The sequence below is a fragment of the Bos mutus genome, chromosome 8 (assembly GCF_027580195.1).
Source record: "Bos mutus isolate GX-2022 chromosome 8, NWIPB_WYAK_1.1, whole genome shotgun sequence".
NCBI classification, from domain to species: domain Eukaryota; kingdom Metazoa; phylum Chordata; class Mammalia; order Artiodactyla; family Bovidae; genus Bos; species Bos mutus.
In genome coordinates, this window is record NC_091624.1 from 3,040,373 (window position 1) to 3,052,979 (window position 12,607).

The 12,607-nt window shown below is 48.6% G+C and overlaps 1 protein-coding gene across 9 annotated transcripts in view; it reads left to right on the forward strand.

Moving 5' to 3' along the window:
* CDK5RAP2 (CDK5 regulatory subunit associated protein 2) overlaps nucleotides 1–12,607 on the forward strand; it is a 183,465-nt gene that overhangs the window by 51,071 nt on the left and 119,787 nt on the right. For all 9 annotated transcript variants that reach the window (XM_070375007.1, XM_070375005.1, XM_070375008.1 and 6 more), the window contains exons 8-12: nucleotides 124–286; nucleotides 1,390–1,443; nucleotides 2,261–2,380; nucleotides 5,096–5,188; nucleotides 12,191–12,409. In XM_070375007.1, the coding sequence (XP_070231108.1) occupies nucleotides 124–286; nucleotides 1,390–1,443; nucleotides 2,261–2,380; nucleotides 5,096–5,188; nucleotides 12,191–12,409 (649 nt within the window). The remainder of the gene's footprint in view (nucleotides 1–123; nucleotides 287–1,389; nucleotides 1,444–2,260; nucleotides 2,381–5,095; nucleotides 5,189–12,190; nucleotides 12,410–12,607) is intronic.

The window sequence follows — 12,607 nt, forward strand, 5'->3', positions numbered from 1 at the left end:
ACGCAACTCTTCAGTCCTCCGGACATGTCTCCTTTGAAGGTGTCTGGCCCCATTTCCTGCCTCCTGCTCCACTGAGCTGAGGGAACAGCTTAGAATTAATATTTAAATTGTGTTCTCTTTCAGACTGATTGAGGAGTTGAAGCTGTCTTTGAAGAGCAAAGATGCTTTAATTCAGTGCCTTAAAGAGGAGAAATCTCAGATGGCATCTCCTGATGAAACCGTGTCGTCTGGAGAACTCAAAGGACTTTCTGCTGCTCTGAGGGGAGATGGGGAGGGCGAGGCTGAGGTGAGGCATGGCGGGGGTGGGGGCTTTAATTACCTGACCGGACCCCCCTGTGGGATGAGTGCATATTCAGTCCCCACAGTCACACACTCTGGCCTTCAAAATACCAGGTCCCTGTCGTGAGCTGAGGAATTAGCAGAAATCCTCCTTTGCCAGGGGCCCTGGCAGTTTTTTTCTTTCCAGTCTCGGGTGTTTGTAGAGTTAGTTAAAAATACAGTCCATACCCGAATGCCTCTGTTTTACCATGTGTTAATATGCTGTTGCCTGGGAAATTTGTTTTCATCCATTGGATTTTTTGAAGGGTGGTGTCATGGTATGTACCTGTTTTGTCGCTGGGGTCAGAGGTGGGCTTGAGGCGAGGTCTGGTCTGAAGCTTCAGAGGCGGTGGGGAACGGAAGTAACTTGCCTCGGGGCCTGGCTGTACTTGGAGTGGGGGGTCAGCATTCCACCTTGGTTAATCTTGGCACCTTGCGAGGCGGAGCTCATGTAGAGACACACTCAGAGAGTTGTTCTGTTCTCCCTGGCTCCAAGAGGTGGGTCGCTGGTACAGACCCTGTAGCCCCCGGGCCCCCTGCCCTATGCCTGGGGCTCCCACGGCCGCAGGTGGGCAGGCCCTGAGGTGCAGGCAGCCCCGGCGGAAATCTTCTGGTTCTGGTTGGACCCAGGGTGGCTGCGGGTCCGTTCATGCCTGGGGACGCTTTGGAGTGCGTGGAGCGTCTCAGTCTTTCTGTGGAGCAGGCTCGTCTTTGTCCTGACCCAGCTGTGAGCTCTGTAGCCTCCCTGGCTGCCTTTGGCCGTGACGGGCCTGCGTCCGCCCCGCCCTCTGGCCCCTCTTGCTCCCTGCGTGCTGTGCAGTAGTGGCTTTTGCCCCTTCCTGCAGCTCCTTGGTTCGTGCTCCATGGGGCTGGTCGTCAGCCGGTGGGGGTTACTTGTCTTTGCGTTCTTCCCTCGGGCAGACTTCAGGTGAGCTGTAAAGAGTGGATGCTCGGGCTCGTGAGAGCCTCAGCATCGGAGACAGAACGTAAATGGAGCGCTCATTCTCACTATTCTGGGGGAGCTCCTGGTTCGTGGGTTCCTTCCGGGCACCAATGAATGCCTTTTCTTAGGCTGCACAGATGGAGCGGGAAAAGGAGAGAAGTCGCTTTGAAGAGAGAATCCAGGTATGTTGATGCCGTTTCTGAAAGTGTCTTGAGGATGTCCTTCGGCTCTTTCCGGGGTGCAGCAGGTAGTTCTGTGTGACGGCCGGTGGTAGGCACTGAGCGCCACTGCCTGCCAGCTACGCCGTAGGCGCGTGAGAGAGGGTTTGGTAGCCTTGGTGATGACTTGGTGGAGCGGGCCTTCCCGTTTGCAGATGTGACCCAGGAGGCTCAGACAGGCGAGGTCCCGTCCCCAGGTGCAGCGAGGATTCAGACCCGCCGGCCCGACTGCAGAGCCGCTGCGCTGGGGTCCCCTGGTCCCAGCTGCCTGCGTCCGAGTCCTGCCTGCAGCGGAGAAAGCGCTTTCATGTCCATCATCTCATTTGATCCTCAGAACAGCCCGGGAGGGAGGCAGTGGTGATTAGAAATGAACTCAGACTCTAAATGCATATATTCAGTCTCCATCAAACCGAATTCTCTGCTAGCTTTTGAGGCATTAAGGAGTGAAATTAATGATCTGTTATTTCCCCCAAATAACCCGGTACGGTTTCTGAGGCTCTGCTGTGACTGAATTCAGGCTCCAGAAGACACTGGAGTCCTTCCCATGGGACTAGCTGTCACCATCCTAACTGATTTGATTCCCTTTCTCCACCCATCCCTGTCGCCGTGAGCGGCAACGCGGTAACCGGGAGCGACGCTCAGCGCTACTTGGAAGCATTAATCACAGGTTGACAGGAGGAGGATGGAACAGCTGCGTTTGAGTGTGCTTTTAGAGATGTATTTACAGCGCATTTTGGTTAGAACGCATCAACTTAGTGAATCTGTTTCTAATCTAATTTAGGCACTTCGGGAAGACCTGAGGGAGAAGGAAAGAGAAATTGCTACGGAAAAGAAAAATAGTTTAAAGAGGGATAAAGCCATTCAGGGTCTAACCATGGCATTAAAGGCGAAGGAAAAAGAGGTATGTCGGATACACCCGAAGTTAGATTTTTCTTTGTTAGCTTCTGTGACTGGCCTGTCTTACCCTAAATTTTTAGCTTTAGGTAAAAAGTTTATAAGAGAGCTGAGCTGAGTGTGGAAAGTAGGGGAAGGGTTGTATTGTCCGTTAGAAGTTCTTCTGTAGAGGCTAATCCAGGGATGTCCAGTATGAATGTAATGTGAGTTACAGATGCAATTTAAAATTTTCTAGTAGCCACATTAAAGGTAGCAAAAAGAAACAAGTGAGGTTTGAATGTTATCCTTTCACCATGTAAGCCGGAAAACAAAAATAATGATGAGGTAGTTACCATTTTTAAACTCCGACTTTTGTCTTTGAAGTCCGAATAGGCTTAGCACATCTCAAGTCAGACAGACCACATTTCAAGTCTCCAAGAGCCCAAGTGGCTAGTGGCTACCATGTTGGAGAGTAGGTCCAATCCTCTGAAAGACAACAGAAAATTGAGATGACGGTGTTTTGGGAGACAAGGCCGTGGCTGTGACGTCTCACCTGGATGGTTCACAGGCCCCTCTGCGTTGGTCCTTTCTAATCAGACTCAGCACCTCCCTCACCGCCCCTCATCCCACCGCGATGCTGCATTTTCTCTCGCTTTTGTCTGCGTTGTGGCACCGCCGTATCCCCAGTCACACCACCTGGAAGTCTCCCTTGACTTTTGCTGCCTGGCTCGCTGCCCTGGGGATCCAAGGTGGTGCCTGGGGGTTCTTTGTGTTCTTCCTGTTGTGAGGATCGTGATCTCTTACGTCTCAGTCACTGCTGGGCACCGATAGTGGAGACAAAGTCTAGTGGAGACAAAAGGCAGCATGAGGGGTCGGGACTGAGGGGAGCGCAGGCGGCTGTGACGTGGAGGGAAGGGGGCCTGGTCCCGCTTAGAGTGGATGTGGGAGCTCCACCGCGGTCACCCTCAGTGACTTCTGGAGCTTCTGAGCAGCGCGGTGGAGTGCTTCCTCTGGGAGCAGGGGTCCGGGCTGAATCTTAGAGGGGGACCAAGAGTTAGCTGGGGGGCAGGTGGAGACGCGGAGCCGCCTCATGCAGGGAAGAGAACGCTGGCCAGAGCATTCAGTTAGGAAAGAGCTCCTTGTGTGTTTGCAGAAGCAAAACAGTTGAAGCCTGCCAGAGCGTCACGTACAGAGCTTAAGTGAGGCAAGAGAAGGAGCCAGCAAGGCTGCGTGGGGCAGTGGTGGTGGAAGTCAGTGAGTTTAGCTGCTCGGGTAGCAGGCTCTGGAGCAGGAGGCGTGTGACTGTACTCCCCTCCCCAGGGATGAGACTGTATCCAGACGGGGTGGCGGGAGGGAGAGGATGGCGGCAGGGAGGCCAGTGCTGAAGCGAGCCCCTAGCCCCCCATTCAGAAAGCCCGAGTCAGCAGTGATCACAGCAAGTAGGAGGGGAGGGGTGGGGCTTATTCAAGAAGTCAGATTGGAAATAATGAAAAATGAGAAGTAACTCTGGGGATTTGGTGATGAGATGCAGGACTTGAGAGGAGGAGCAGCATGGGGCGGCTTCTAGCCGCACACCTGGGCTGTGGTGCTCCCACCAGCCCCCTTACAAGCGCGGGTCGCGGAGGGCCACGGAGAGGCGGGGCGGCCCTGGAGGTGATGAGCCTGTCTGTGGTGGTGCAGTCACGAAGGCGTGTCTGCCTCTTTGCGACCCTGTGGACTGTAGCCTGCCAGGCTCCTGTGTCCATGGGATTTCCTAGGCAAGAATACCGTTTACAAGGTACCAACTCGGAGGAGCCCCCGGACTGTTCAGGTGAGAAGTCCAGCAGGCAGTCGACATGCCAGTCCCAAACTTGGAGAAGGCCCGGGCCTGAAGGTGTGGATCTGGGAGTCAGTCTTCTACACGTGTGGGTGAAATTCTGAGAGCTGGTCTCCTTACCCAAGGAGAGCACAGGGTGGGCAGGAAGGCGGAGCCTTGGGCTGCAGGGGTGCACAGTTTCACAGATAAGGAGAGGAAGGTGGCCGCAGGGGCAGGACACTAATAACCAGGAATCCGGGGTTGGGGAAGCCAAGGAGGCAGGAGTGTGAGTAGCCACTGGTGTCAGCTGCAGCGGAGGCTTGGTTCATAATCGCAGTCCGTGTCCATGTCGCGTGTTGGGAGCTTGGGACCCAGCTGAAGGCAGAGCTCGCTGCTGTGCAGGGCCCCAGGTGGTGGAGCAGGTGCCTTCTCGCAGAGGCCAGGGGCTGGCTGGGGAGTTTGTGGCTGAGTCTGGGCCATAGGAGAAGGTCACTGGAGGCGGTGGAGTTCTGGGAGGAGCCAGGCTGGGTGGTGTGGTGGGTCATCTCTGTGAACAGTACTATCGGGTTGGCTAAAAAGTTCGTTTGGGTTTTCTGTAGGATGGTTAGAAAACCCGAAGGAACATTTTGGCTAACCCAATAGTAACCCTCAGCGTGAGCGGGACATCAAGTTAGCACCTGTACACGTCACACTGTTGAAGCCTAACAGTGCTTCGGTGGGGTGAGTGTGGCATCCTCGTGTTACCACTGAGGGGGTGAAGTCTCAGAGAGGTGAAGTGCCTGTCCTAACGTCGTCCAGCTAGCGGCCAGTCGCACGAGAAGTCCCACTGTTCTGACTACAGAGCCCTCAGTGATAAGGGCTCCCAGTTCAGCAGGAGTGGCGTCTGGGCCATGCAGAGAGAGGAGATCCCAGTTGCACACTCGGCTACTCTTCCTTATTTTTACCCAGATTGAAGAACTTAACTCTGAAATCGAAGAGCTCAGTGCTGCCTTTGCTAAAGCCAAAGAAGCCCCCCAGAAAGCACAGACCCAGAAATTCCAGGTAAGTGTCGGCTTTGTTTGAAGTGGTCCTCCCTGTGATCCTTACCCCTGTGAGGTCAGGACCGTGCTGCTAGAAGGAGCCCAGGGAGCTCCGAGAGGTCGTGAGAACAGAGTTGGCTCAGCCGGTTAGAGGAGCTTCTCCCGCAGCTGTGGGCCGCTCGCCAGCCCCCTCGTCAGTCTGACATGAAGACGGTGACGGCTGCGCCCAGCGGTGCGAGTGCCGGGCGCAGGGCCGAGTGCCCTAGCTCAGGAGTTGGAGTAGACTGTGAGATGTGTGGATTATCTCATCTAACCTTCACAACCCGGTGGGGAAGCCAGTTTTCACCCCCCACCCCGCTTGTATTTGAGGGTTTTTTGAAGTTTCAGCAAGGGTATGCAGCTGATTCACTGTCACACAGCCTTGTGAGGGCCAGGACTTACGTGCAGTACTTGCTGATCCTAACAGCTGGCCTCTGTCGAACATGCTCTATGTGCCAAGCGCTGCGCCACGTGGATCAGCCCAGTGAGTCTGCCCAGCAGCCCCCTGAGGGAGGCACTGTTCCCATCCCTGTTCTCTGCTGAGGACATCGAGGTTCAGAGGATCGAGTAGCTTGCTCAGGGTCACCGTAGTGGAAGGAGCTAGGATGTGACCCCAGAGTCGGTCTCACGCCCCAGCCTGTGCTCTTCCCTGTCCCTCCCTACCTCCCCTCTGAGCCTGGCTGTTCCGGGCTTCCTGCTCCTGGGCAGATATCTGTTCCAAGCCTTGGTTAGTTGACCTGCCTGTTCTCTTTTTTCCCTCCAACATGGGCCTGCAAGGACTCGTGCTGCTCATCCCCTGGTCGCCCGTCTTTCTTGTTAAATATGCTTCTGTATTTGGAATTAGCATTTTCTTTCCATGTTATACAGTGTTTACCTGTTACTAATAACTGGTTAATCGATAAAGCTCCATCATCTGATGAAGCCCATACTACCTTAAAACTCTCCCCTCCCACGTCTCCCGCTTATGTTGTTTTTAGTTATAAAGTAGAAGTTAGGAGTTAAATCTAATTTAAAGACTGCTTGGTTCCTAAGATTCATATCCCATGCCTTATCTTTTCAGAGCCTTGGTTCACAGTAAGAGTAACTGAAGTAATTTGGTTTCAATCCTGGTGTATTGCAAGGAGAGATACATTTCTGTTTTGGGACTTTCAGCCTTGCCTTCCCAACTATTTTGGTGGTGGTTGATGAAATGGAGCCAAGATTATACTTTGCACTGAGTTTTTCTTTTTTTTTTTTTTTTTACTTGCTTAGAAATTAACAAGCCTTAAAAGCTGAATTCTCAGGAAAACCATCCATATTACCCATTCCTTAGGGAAAAAAATATATGTTGGCAATTGATAAGCAAAGACCAGATATCCTTATAAGAGCTGTGATATTTTACTTGCTGTTGGCCCTTGATGGATAGAAAAGTCTTATCCACTCAAATGTTACCCTGACTTATTGTGTGTGTTCGTTAGTTTCATAACCCTCAGTCCTAAGGACTGTCAGAGTGATTTTTGAGGTCTTGTAGTTTGGCGTCGGCCAGGTTTCTCATCTTGAGAAGTGTGAAGAGCAGACACTGTTAAAACACCTCAGGTTCTGCCTGGCTTGTTGGCTGTTCAGAGAGCACTCGTTTAATCCTTAGCCATGAAGGTAGAGCGTTCCCCTGTTTGACAGGTTGCTAGGACTTCAACTCGAGTCTGACTTCCAAATCTGTGCTCTTTCCACTCTGATCATGTGTGTGAATAAACGCATACCAGACCCCTGTATTGGCTCATTAATTACAAGGTGTATACAATGTGAATATTGGACAGACCCTTGAAAATGCATTGTCTTTGACATTTGAGGACCTTTTGGGGATGTTACGTGATTTGAACGAACTGTAGCGTCAGAGCCAGAGCTCCAAGGCTGGCGTTGAGCCTGACCGTGGAGCGACGGTTAGCGGTGTTCAGACTCTCGGATTCTGGCCACAGCGCAGAGACGTGAGTCCTAATCATAGGGTGACTCTGAGGACTGCAGTGCGGCCTGGCTGTGCCGCCTCTGAAGCCATCTGAACAGCGTATTTTCAGATTGGAAGCAGTGTTATGCCTCCTCCACCCCCTGCATGGCTTTATAAAAGTAACATTGCACATTGCAAGAAATTCATAAGATATTTAAAATGGTGGAAAGAGGTTGATAAAAGTCACCAGTAAACTCACATCTGAAGATGTTCACTGTTAACACCTTAACTCTTTCAAAGCGCATATGTATATATGTATCACCTTTGAAAAATTAAATAGCATCATTATGTATTTTGTTCTATAATCTCTTGTTTTCATTTAACATTCTGGCCATAGCAGTATATATAGATCAACCAATCCTGATTTTTTTTTTTTAGATCTAGCCGATCTTTAAAAAAAACCAATATTTTGAGATAATTGTAGATTCACATGCAGTAAATTTCTGCCTGCTCCTTACCTAGTTCCCCCGCAGCGAGCGTCTTGTGTGACCGTAGGACTGTGTCATGACCAGGGTATTGGTGCTGTCTGCTGACCTCACTCAGATTTCAGCAGTTTGACACCACTCGTTTGTGAGTGTGTGTGTGTGTGTGTGTGTGTGTGTGCGTGTGCGCTTTTTATACAGTCTTTTTAAACAGCTGCATATAGTCCACTGTGTGTATCATCTTATTTTCATTGGGAAGAACCTGGGGTGGGACGTGGACGTGCGTCTGACTCTGCCTCGCCAGCTGGTCTCATTTTGGTGAACGAATTTGCACTCTCCAGTCTGCCTACACATCATAAAATCCAGACAGTCACACGTCCCCTAATCCTTATCAGGGTTAAGTAGAGTGTGTATCTGGGCACAGGTAGTGACTCAGTAAACGTCAACTCATCCTTAAGTTGGGTGGTGTAGTTCTGGCATAAAAATACAGTAGTATTTATTTTGGTCTGTTTTCAGATTCTGTTAATGACATACACGTAGCTTTTAGCTTGAGGAAAGTCTCCTTATTATCTGTTGATTGAAAGATAGTAGAGTAAGTGATGGCAGAGGGGGCCTGGATTTATTTATCCCGCCCCAGCTGAAACAAGACTGTTTGTTATCATCTTCTACCTTTACAACAATCCTGTGAAATAGTGATCAGTCTCACAGTAAGATAACGAACTTTACAGAAATGAACTTCTCCCTGGTCACACAGTCTGAACTGGCCTTAGAACTCTGGGCCTTCTGCTCTTTTCAGCGAACTCATCATTTTTACACTGTGGAGAACAATTGGTTGATACTATTTGGGCTTTGGTTTCTGGCCATGTCCCACTGGGCCCAATGTCGCCACCTGCTCATTAGGCGCTTGAGTGATGAAATGGAATCCAGAAGCCAGGCTGTCCTGCAGGAGAACGTCAAGAAACAAAGGCAAAGAGCAGCCTCTCCGGGGAAGCTTTCCCAGGGCCATCTCAGAGGAAAGTAGCATGGGAAGTGTTTTCATGGAGTGAATTGGCTGTATGAATTTGATTTCTTTGAACTTAGATTTTTTAAAGAGGCTTTGTGTTGTTATTTACATGGTTTTCCCACAGGACTTTGATCACTTTATTAATATCTATTATTTAAATAACAACCATTGCTGCGCTATATTTAACAAACTCTGAACTGGTATTCTTGTCTCTAGCCTTCCCCCATTGAATTCAGTCTTCTTGTTTTAATTTTTTGTAGTTTATTGGTGTTAATTGGAAACTTCCGTGGAATGGGTGAGGTGGAAAATGCCCTGGAAAGAGCACAGGCTCTGGAGTCATTTGAATCCCAGGTTTAATCCCTTATGGTCTGAAGACAGGCCAGTCATTTACCAGTCTGAGCCTTAGTGACTTAAAGAGGGATGATAATGTGTATTTTGTCGGGTTGGTGTGCTGCTGCTGCTAAGTCGCTTCAGTCGTGTCCGACTCTGTGAGACCCCATAGATGGCGGCCCATTAGGCTCCCCTGTCCCTGGGATTCTCCAGGCAAGAACACTGGAGTGGGTTGCCATTTCCTTCTCCAATGCATGAAAGTGAAAAGTGAAAGTGAAGTCGCTCAGTTGTGTCCGACTCTTCCCGACCCCATGGACTGCAGCCCACCAGGCTCCTCCGTCCATGGGATTTTCCAGGCAAGAGTACTGGAGTGGGGTGCCGTTGCTTTCTCCAGCGTTGGTGTGAGAGACAGAGATACAATACTTGTAAAAGTGCCTGGTTTAGATAGTCATGTATTATCAGTGCTTACTTAATAAGAGGTAACTATGAAAATTGTTCGAGGTGAGCATTTCCCCAAATCATTGTTTACCTTCTTTTTTGAGTTTATTTAGATAAGCATTGCCCCAGTTCCTTTTTGGGGTGAGGTGGAATGTGGCCTAGGTTTTCGCATTTCTCTCATTTATTTCAGTTTTAAAGGAAACGGAAAGCAAAAGCCTCTGTGAAGCCCACTCTGGAGTCTGACTGGTGCTCTTCCTCCGTCTGTGGCGCCGCGTCCTCGAGAATAGTTGGGGAAACGTGGGACCATGCGGCTTGGCTGTAGGGGCCCACGAACAGCAGAGCCCCTGCACCTCCAGATTGATTGTGGCTGTAGCCCACCTCTGTGAACACCTGGGCTTTTCTGTCGACGGAGGCAGAACTAGATTTCTTGGGAGGCCCAGAAGCTGGGGCTGGTACCTTTGTGCTACAGTCAGCGTTGAGACCTTGACAGCTCAAGTGTCCCTTGCTCTAAAATTTTTAACCTTGTCCTTAATCTAATTCAAAAGACACATTTTAGAAAGAAGTTTATTTTCTTCTATTACGAGTAGTATATAATTTTATTCCCGAAGATTAGAAAGAAGGAAAAAAGGGAAATTACGTAATCACCCAACCACTATTAATACTTTGATGATTCTCCTCCCTGGTTTTCTTCTGGCATAGCTTTTATTTTTTAGCTCGTTTGCATTTGATTTTGGGGTTGTCTTTTTTTATATAACATCCTGACTTAGAAATATTCACATAGTTCAGTTGCTCAGTCGTGTCTGACTCTTTGCGACCCCATGGACTGCAGCACGCCAGGCCTCCCTGTCCATCACCAGCTCCCAGAGCCTACTCAAACTCATGTCTGTCAAGTTGGTGATGCCATCCAACCATGTTATCCTCTGTCATGTAATCCTTTTCCTCCTGCCTTCAATCTTTCCCAGCATCAGGGTCTTTTCAAATGGGTCAGTTCTTGGCATCAGGTGGCCAAAGGATTGGTGTTTCATCTTCAGCATCAGTCCTTCCAGTGAATATTCAGGACTGATTGCCTTTAGGACAGACTGGTTGGATCTCTTTGCTGTCCAAGGGACCCTCAAGAGTCTTCTCCAACACCACAGTTCAAAAACATCAGTTCTTCATCACTCAGCTTTCTTTATAGTCCAACTCTCACATCCATACATGACTACTGGAAAAACAATAGCTTTGACTAGACAGACCATTGTCGGCAAAGTAATGTCTCTGCTTTTTAATATGCTGTCTAGGTTGGTCATAGCTTTTCTTTCAAGGAGTAAGTGTCATTTAGTTTCATGGCTACAGTCACCATTTGCAGTGATTTTGGAGCCCAAGAAAATAAAGTCTGTTACTGTTTCCACTGTTTCTCAATCTGTTTGCCATGGATTGATGTGACTGATGCCATGATCTTCGTTTTTTGAATGTTGAGTTTTAAGGCAGCTTTTTCACTCTCCTTTTTCACTTTCATCAGGAGACTCATTAGTTCCTCTTTGCTTTCTGCTGTAAGGGTGGTGTCATCTGCATATCTGAGGTTATTGATATTTCTCCCGCCAATCTTGATTCCAGCTTGTGCTTCATCCAACCCAGCGTTTCTCATGATGTACTCCGCATATAAGTTAAATAAGCAGGGTGACAATATCCAGTCTTGATGTATTCCTTTCCCAGTTTGGAACCAGTGTATCTGCCAGTTCCATGTCCAGTTCTAACTATTGCCTCACATATTATCAGCTCTTTGTAAATAATGGTTTTAAGGTTTTATCATGTGGCTTTGTCATATTTTATTCATTTTTATATTTTGCACGCTTAGGTTGTTTCTTATTTTTTATTCTGTGTAATTCTGTGATGAATGACTGTATATAAAGCTTTCCCCCCTGTATATTTTGAATTCTTCTCCTGAGATTGAATCCTAGGAATGGAATTGTGGGGCTGGTTGTGAACCTCTTTGCACAGTGTGTTCACGCCTGATGTCTGGGACCTGTCCTCAGGGAGTCCTGTCAGTGTATCCTTGGCTTCTGGATGCTTGGCCAGTCTAGAGAGGTGAATGTTGATCGTATTGTTTCACAGTGAGCTCGCCAGCACTGGGTAGTCTCATTACAACAATCTCCCTTGTTATGTGAAAGGTCGTTTTTAATTTGCTCTTTTTGATTATTGGTGAGTTATGACATTTTTTCGTATGCTTGATAGTCACATATGTATTTTCTCTGCTGAACTGTATTAATGAGATAAACCTGTTCTTGATGCGTATAGCCATCTGACTCTGCTGAAGTTAAAGCCTCCCATTCCCTTTTCTCTGGATGACTCTGGATTGGAGCCATCCTAACAGAGATGAACATTGCTCGTGCTTGACTCCATCTCTGCCTTTTAAATAAAATTCTTTATCTTCTATCTTTTAAAAATAACAATTTTTAAAGCTATTATAGAAATAACATGCTCAGTAACCCTATATTTGAAAATACAGAGAAGAAAAAAATCATGTGTTCACATCCCACTTAAGAGAGTTACCAACATTTGTGCTTTTCTTTTTCGTCTTAAAAAAAAAAGTTCTTTTACACAATAACTGTAGTCTTCCCCCCCTTAATATCAGCAGCGTATCATAAAGGATGCCCTGTGTTATCTAAAAACATTCATGTAATTTTTCTTTGGGTCCTGAATGTTGTTTAGGTTTGTTTCCACGCCCCCTGCCCCCCACCCCGGCCCCGAGGGTGACCGAGGAGCACCTGTTTCTTGGTTTGTTCACTGAGCTGTGATAATCAACCCAGCTCCCCTCCCCTCTTCTTCTTCTAGGGCTCTGAAGATTACGAGGCTGCTCTGTTAGAAAAGGCAGCCCTTTTGGCTGAGCTGCACTCAGAAAACCTCAGCAAGAGCACAGAGAACCACAGACTGCGAAGGAGCATTAAGAAGGTCACCCAGGAGCTGAGCAACCTGCAGCAGGAACGGGAGAGGCTGGAGAAGGCGCTGGAGGCAGCCCGCCAAGAGAGGAGCAAGGGAGACCACACCATCCACGTGAGTGCTGCCGCTGCCCTCTGGAATAGGCCCACAAGCCTGGGGGCTATGTGGCTGGTTTTGGTTTTAGGGAGATAGATATTCATTGCTGAAAACTTAGAAAAACGCCCCAAATAGAAAATATTTCACTTGTCTTCTCATCACCTAGAAATGACCGGTCTTAACTGTTTGACGTTCTAGTCCTTTTCTCTGTCTCTC